The following is a 7,762-nucleotide window of genomic DNA, read 5'->3' as shown; positions in this document are numbered from 1 at the left end:
ACAATGGAAACAATGGAAAAAGAGATAATTGACGACACGGTGTGCGTTTAACAGGAAAAATAATGCACACCTAGGTGGTGATGCGGCCACGACGCGAAGCGTAACAACTTCAAGAACAACGTGGGCCGCATTCTAACCACCTGCGCAGTCACATTTTAGGTCAGTGAACTGTCACAATCGTATCTTTGTGACGAAACAACATGCGTGGAGAAGCAGCTTTCTATCAATCACAACCAAGGATACAGTAGCCAAATACTATATACAAGTCACTGTGATCACAACATGGTACCGTATTTTTGAAGAAACAAGAATTACAATGCTTCCCAGAGACTATCCCCTGTGTATTTCAGGGACCTGGGGCCCTCCAGATCTTTGGGTATGAAACAGAATTGTGTGTTAAAACATTAAGTCCATTTTAAAATTGATGTAATTTTCTAAAGCGGTAGGCTAGTCGAATGTATAAGACAGAATAACTTAATGGTAGGCCTACACTGTGTGTGCAGGAAATGGGCAAAAAAAAGTAGGCCTACTGCAACTATGCTGGTCATTGAAACTGGGCTGTATATTGTCAAATTTGATCTTTTCATGAAAGTTTGCTAAGTGATAAACTAGTATTTTCTAGAATGGCCCAAGTAGGCCTACAGTCATTTTTGCAGCTAAAAATGGCTATTTCTGGAAATTCAAAATGGCGGACCATGGAGAAGATCCCCATTTTCATGTATGAAAAGTGCAATTTTTTCCAGTCATAATGAATACTTAGAATTTGATGGTGGTGGTAAGGATTCATGAAAAAGGTAACATTAGTGAATGGGTAGCATGAATTCTGGAAATAAACAACAACAAAATCTCCCACAGTGTACATTTAAATGTTTTTCACCACTATTGTCAAAAGTCTGCACTGAGGCAGACCTGCAACAGTCACTGAAAGTGAATGCAGCCGTTGGAAGTGAATGCACATAATTTCTAAGATAGATGTGGTTGATGTTGGCAGTAGAGCCTGGATCAGAATGGATGCCCAGGTTGACAACAGTTGGTGTAAAAAAAAAAAGATCTCTGTAAATTCTATTACACTTTGATAAATAGGCTACACAAATTTTAATAAACACCTAGGCCTACTTCATTATATAATTCAACAAGTGAAGAGTTCAGATGCAAAACCCCCTAACTCCATTTCTGAAGTCCTGCACTTCTATATTTTTTAGAGAACCCCGTTGTTGGTTTGGTTTACATTCATGTACTTGATAATACATATAAATAGTTATATTACATAAATACAATTTAAAAATATGCAATTTTGATAGCTTTGCATTAAATAAAAATGAATTAAGATTATTTTCTGAAATGGCACTTAGGGGGTTTTGCATTTGAACTCTTCAAGTGTTTTTTGGGACACCCTCTCAAGTGTATGAATGAACAGCACATATTCTTAATTTCTGTGGAAAGCATCTGTGAGTACCATGAAAAACACTATAGGCTTACCAGTATACATGATACACACTATTAATAATGTTTGTTTTTGCAGGACTTTGTGATTATTCATTTTAACGAACTCTTCCATTTCGACTTCGGAAAGATCCAAGTCCCCCTACCCCTGGAGGATCCAGTAATCTGGTTAAACAGGTAAGTTACACATCCATCAGCTGTTACATGCATTATCTAGCCACACCTGAGAGGCATAACAAATAAAGTGTTTTATTATTATTATTATTAGTAGTAGTAGTAGTAGTAGTAGTAGTAGTAGTAGTAGTACTATTATTAGGGCCTTTCCCATTACTAATCTCTACCCCTACCCCTACGCCTTCCTCTTGCCCCTCGTGCTTTCAAATGAAGCCGCAATGTGTAGGGCTTGAAACACGACCCCTACGACTTGAGACACCCCTTCAACAATCACGGAATGACCCTCACAGCTGTCACTAATTCCATGCATTAGGTTGAAGTTAATAGCGATTTTTTTTTCATGTGCATTTCACTAGTACAATGGAATAATTAATACCCCTTTAAAACCGTCAATTGCGGCGAAAATACTTAAACTTGTGTGCTGGTGTGGATGCCAATTTTTTAAAGTCATTCGCAATGCATTCAGGGAAATATGTCGTAGCCCTCTGTCTGGAGTGTGGTGTCGGAAAATCTCAGTTTTGAGGGGTGGAAAGCCCTTCGCAGTACCCCTACCCCTCTGTCTTAACGTGAATCGAGACGCCTACCCCTACACGTGGACGCGCAAAACGGAGGGGAAGGGGAAAGGCGTAGGGGCTAAGGGGTGTAATGGGATTTAGCCTTACTATTATTATTAGTACTAGTAATATTAGTATTATGCCAATATATCACAAGTCAACTGCCACATTTTATGTACCGTATGCACCTTCATAAAACAATTATTTTTTCTTTCTTGTATTTCAGATCATTTCTTGATGTCAGATCATTATTTGTCACCAACGTAAGTCTGTTTCAAATCTTTGTGATATAGTGTTCGTGTCTAATATCTTTATTTGTGCTTTATAACAATATTTGCTTGTTTAAAGTGCTTCCTTTGCACAAATGGGGTAGCAAGAGAAGTTGTTTCAATTACGGATACGTGTAGCCTAAGTAGTTATAGCTATGTACGCAGGTAGTTCATTTATACAGCATGTGATAGCACTGTGTCTTACTTACTGTACACTGTGTGTGTGTGTGTGTGTGTGTGTGTGTGTGTGTGTGTGTGTGTGTGTGTGTGTGTGTGTTTATAGGTTGAGAAAATGTAAATACAGTATGTATACTGTACAGTGTGTGTGTGTGTGTGTGTGTGTGTGTGTGTGTGTGTGTGTGTGTGTGTGTGTGTGTGTGTGTGTTTATAGGTTGAGAAAATGTAAATACAGTATGTTAGTCTTTACTGCACATTGTGTGTGTGTGTGTGTGTGTGTGTGTGTGTGTGTGTGTGTGTGTGTGTGTGTGTGTGTGTGTGTGTGTGTGTGTGTGTGTGTATATTTATAGAGAAAGAAAATGTAATTTCCTGTATCAATATGTTCTTTTTTACTGTGCATTGTGTGTGTGTGTGTGTGTGTGTGTGTGTGTGTGTGTGTGTGTGTGTGTGTGTGTGTGTGTGTGTGTGTGTGTGTGTGTGTGTGTGTGTGTGTGTGATGTTTAGTTTAACTACACATTAGAGACTGGTCAAATGCCGTTTCAGTCTTCTGTGTTAACCATGTTACACACTGTAGAGATGTTTGAGAATAAAGTACACTTGATACATGTGTGTTAGTGAGACCGCTGTTTTATCCGCTGTTTGATCCCCTGATTGTGTGTGTTCCAGATGAGGTGGACGGACATACTTTTTGCGACAAAGAAGATCATGCGCTGTGTGGCCTTCATGACCAACAACATCATCGTGCCGGCACTGACGGCGTGCAAGACGATTGAGGGCACCCTTACCCCGGGCAGGGGCTGGACTGATGACATTGTCCCAGCATGTCTTCCTGAGACGCTGGAGCACCTGAGGTACTCTGACATCTCCCTGCCAGACAAGCCCGAGGTGCTGCACTACCAGCGAAACATGCGCTGCAGGAAGTTGCCACCCATCCAGACGGGCTACCGGAGGGCGTATGGCGTCACGGTCGAGGGTGCCCGCTCCATGGCCTCGACACTGCTGCATGCCCTGACTTTTGGCCGGGTGCCCGTGTGGCAGAGGGACTGCTTCTCAGGCAACTGGGACCTGTTTCGGACCGTCTCCAGGCAAAGGACGAACCCCACGACGGTGTGGCGCCTTCAGAACGCCATCGCGGCGTACGCTGACCAGCTGTGCCGGCTCAGGAGGAAGCTCGCGCAGACAGGGGACGTCAAGGACACCGGCGAGTTGGGGGTCGATGTCGCTACACCCGCACCCGCACCCGCACCCCTCGACTTTGAGAAGTTTGCCGTACTCTTCATCAGCCATTTTAACATGGAGGCCTGCCGCATCCTGCTGGAGAATCTGGTCAACTCCACAATGGCAATGCCCGATGACATCTATAGGACAAGGACAGTCTGGCAGAGGAGGCCTGTCGCGGCAGAGATGCTGCTCTACCCTCAGGTAAAGGCAAAGAGATGCTCAAATAACCCCCAGGTAAGGTGGGAGAGACAGAGATCCATTTGGGAAATTGGGGCGCTATGGGTGGAGCAGAGATATGTGCTCTACTACCCCCTAGTTAAAGGTGGAGTTGCAGGTTATGATGTCACGAAGGGGAGAACACCCCCTGGGTTCTACTGTAAGGTTCTGTAGTCTCCGAATAGTCTGTTGTCTCTGAATAATTCAAAAACTATAGAACCTTACAGTAGAACCCAGGGGGAGTTCTCCCCACCGTGGCATCATAACCGGCAACCCCACCTTTAAGTGAAAGAGGTGTAGGTTCGTAGTGTGTAGGTTTTTGTAATACCTTAAGAGAGCAGAGAAATGATGACATTTTGACCTGAAGACTACACATAATGTATAGGCAGGTTTACAATAAAACTTATAAACTTGATATTGAACCTCAAGCCTAATTTATGTTACACTATGGTATTAATATCTGACCAACACACTAATGCATGATAAGTTCTATTCCACTTTTGTGCATTAAGTCTTCATGTCTTGGTTGGCTACAGACGACCGAGCCCTTCAGGGAGCAGAAGTTGCAGTTCGTGCTGGAGAGCCTCTATAAGAGTGTCAACGACTTCACTACCCTGGCCTTAAAGCAGCTAGCCAACGAGAGAGGTGAGATGAGGACATATGATGCAACAACATGTTGTTCTTCTTTTAAACAAATAAAACATACACACATACAGCGTATGGACCATCCCAAAAAATCTTGTACCACACTTTATAGATAAATGTCACTTGACTTAAACACACTAAGCCTTCATCAATTGTCCTTTCAGTTCTCCGCATTCTACCGTTCTTCGGAGTGGACATTGAGGACACCGCCCCTGAGGTGGCCAAGGACGTGCCTGTCAGCAATGCCGTCCCTCGGAGGCAGAGCTCCCAGGTACAGCCAAACATTTTTTAATATGGTATCTAAGAGAAATAATACCCTGTGTCATCCATGCTACAAAGTGCTGACAATGCCAGTCCCATTCCAGGGTGTGACTCTGCACTGAACTCAATGCATTCTCCTGAACCTAATGAAAAATGTGTGACCACTGTCTGTGCTTAATTTTCAGTTCACAAGAACTTTCAGGAGACACAGATTCTCAATCCGACGCTTTTTCCGCCGAAATTTTGGAGTGAGTAAAAAAGAATATTCCATACTTGACATTGATGCCATATACTGCATCAATCAATATCATCTTTCTGCATTTACTTATAAAACTTGTTTTTTTTATTTCCATTTCCTCAAGTCTCAGGATGCTGTGGTCCCTAGCTCAGGTATGACATACAACTTTCCATTCTTTTCTATCAGGTCATATCAAGTCAGCACAAAAGTTGACAAGGCATGCACGCAGTATGTGACACTGTATATGTCTGAGGAAGGGTCGTTGGTGGCCGGCAATGTCACACTTCAGCAAAATGGGTTGAAAACGGAGCTCATCTCTGTGTTGCGCGGCAACACTGACTTTACTCAAACTTGTGTCTTGGCCCTGCACCTGTTTTTAACTTGGATATGTGTGAGCTGTCCATGCAGTGTGTGACGGTGATGTGTTTTGCATTGCAGCAGTGATGGAGGAGCATAACAGTGACAGCAGGAGGAGGCCATCACTGAGGTCCAGAGTGACCTCTGCCCTGAAGAAGCTCTGCTGCTGCTGCTGCAGGGCTGAGGAGTGACCCCTAGTGGCAGGGGAGGGGAGGGGTGAGGGAGAGTGAGTACATACTGTCTACTTTCTATACTACATTACTATGGTGTATAAACTAAGCAAGGCTCAGGAGTAGCCTTACTAACCCCTAGTGGCAGGGGAGGGGAAGGGTGGGGAGAGTGAGTACATACTGTCTACTTTCTATACTACTACGGTATATCTATACTACTAAGCAAATAGTAAATGTATTAAATAATTAGTTGGATGCCGAGGCTTTATGGGGCTGTCGGACATACGCCTTCTGAAGGATGTGGGAGTCACTGGAGGAAGGCTAAAGAAGGCAACAAAGGAGCTGGCAAAGGAGGCAGAAAAAGGTAGCTTTTGGCTCTGGCTGCGGAGGAAGGACAGGAGCTGGGGGAATAACAACTAACCCCCAGAAAACAGCCGCAGGGATAACATCTATCAGCTGCAGGGGGTGACAGGGAGACGTCCCTGTCACTGCCCCGCCACCGGAGACGTTTCGGGATTAAAGGGGCGAAACGTTGATGACACGGTGGTTCCCGACTGATGACCCTGCAGCTGACCCATGGGCACCGGAGGAGGTGCGACAGGCAGCAATGCCCAGCAGGATGTAACGCCTTCCTGTACAAATCCCAGACAGAAAGTATACATAATTTGTTAAAATCTTCTGTTAGGTTGCACTATTCAGCATGCCAACTGACAAAGACTTGGCTGGCTTGCATCTGCCGGCTTCTTGTCACTAATTACTGGACTGAAATGCGATTGAATGGAGACACTAGGTGGCAACAAACTGGCTATTAGACTAGTATTCGGGAATGGAAACGATAGTTATACTGTATACTATATAGTAATAGTTGTATGTGTTGTGTTTTACAGAAGGAGAGGAGCGTGGTGGCCCAGCAGAAGAGCAGAAAAGGAGTAGAGGGGGGGTCATCACTGGAACCAGGGCTTTGAACCGGTTCAAGGAACGAAAACGAAAACCAGGAACTTTTTGTATTTTACAGGGAACAGAAACGAAACCGGAAACATTATTATTTTTTATGTTCTGGAACGGAAACACTTATTTAAAAATAATGGTAACCGGTTAATACCGGTTAATACCGTTCCTCAAACAAACAAAAAAAAGTAATTATTTTCCTGTGGACGTTACCATGACGGCTGAGGTTCACGTCCTGTGTGACATCAGACATTCTCTGACTGAATGGAGAGAGAGCTGTGGATTACAAAGTCTCCACTCCACATCTTAAATAAGAGAAACCACTGTCATACAAAAGGGCAGAGTTTCCATTGCATCATTGTAAGATATTGCAGAGAAGCGCGTGTAAAGCGCACCGAGAATGTTCGACGTTATTGGGCATCCATGGCCGCTTCAAATATGCACAAACTCACAATGTCCATCATAGCGCTCTCCGTGACCCAAGTCAGTGTGGAGCGCTCATATTCATCATTGAGGTTTATTCTCCTCTTATGTCGTCCCTGAATGACAAAAGTCTGGAGGATATTCTTTTCATCCGCTTAAATAAACAGTTTGGAAGTAGGCTGACTCATTTGCACTTCTGTCTTTCTTGGTTAATTAATGTCAGTTAGGCCTATGGGGAGTAATCAGTTGACAGGAACGAAATTAACCGTTCCGGGAACAATATTTTTTTGTTCTAACCGGTTCAGGAACGTCAATTTATTGGTGGAACTCATTAACCGGAAACGTTATAATTCCGTTTCTGTTCGGAACGGAACGTTTGGAAAAAACTAACGGGTCAAAGCCCTGACTGGAACGGCCCCAGTTTATCTGAGGGACACAAGGCCGTATATTGCCATATATATGCTAGACTCCTCCAACATCAACGTTTTGGGGCCACTGTCGCAAGCCGGCAGTTCTTCTCCCACTCCGCTGGAAGCAGATCTTGGCCCTGGTGATGAAGGGGATGAGCAGTCCCAGAGGGTCATACTGGCAGGCGAGGACACAGTAGATGGTCCACATGGTGTGCTCAGCAGGCTCAGTGGAGCGGAGGTGGTAGCTGAGGCTGTC

At 44.1% G+C, this 7,762-nt stretch overlaps 1 protein-coding gene across 2 annotated transcripts; it reads left to right on the top strand.

Annotated features, from left to right (window-relative positions):
- The first annotated feature begins 304 nt into the window (after positions 1–304).
- On the top strand, positions 305–5,771 carry LOC134462345 (uncharacterized). 2 transcript variants are annotated; one of them, XM_063215334.1, is made up of 9 exons: positions 305–376; positions 1,523–1,620; positions 2,398–2,434; positions 3,284–4,039; positions 4,591–4,699; positions 4,864–4,970; positions 5,146–5,208; positions 5,323–5,350; positions 5,640–5,771. In XM_063215334.1, the coding sequence occupies exons 1-9, from the start codon at positions 317–319 to the stop codon at positions 5,744–5,746; spliced, it is 1,365 nt and encodes a 454-aa protein (XP_063071404.1). In that variant the 5' UTR covers positions 305–316; the 3' UTR covers positions 5,747–5,771. The 2 variants fall into 2 exon arrangements, with proteins under 2 accessions (XP_063071404.1, XP_063071396.1); XM_063215326.1 differs by having other exon boundaries at positions 5,637–5,771.
- Positions 5,772–7,762: the final 1,991 nt, after the last annotated feature.

The sequence above is a fragment of the Engraulis encrasicolus genome, chromosome 2 (assembly GCF_034702125.1).
Source record: "Engraulis encrasicolus isolate BLACKSEA-1 chromosome 2, IST_EnEncr_1.0, whole genome shotgun sequence".
NCBI lineage: Eukaryota > Metazoa > Chordata > Actinopteri > Clupeiformes > Engraulidae > Engraulis > Engraulis encrasicolus.
This window is presented reverse-complemented; position numbering and strand designations above follow the sequence as displayed.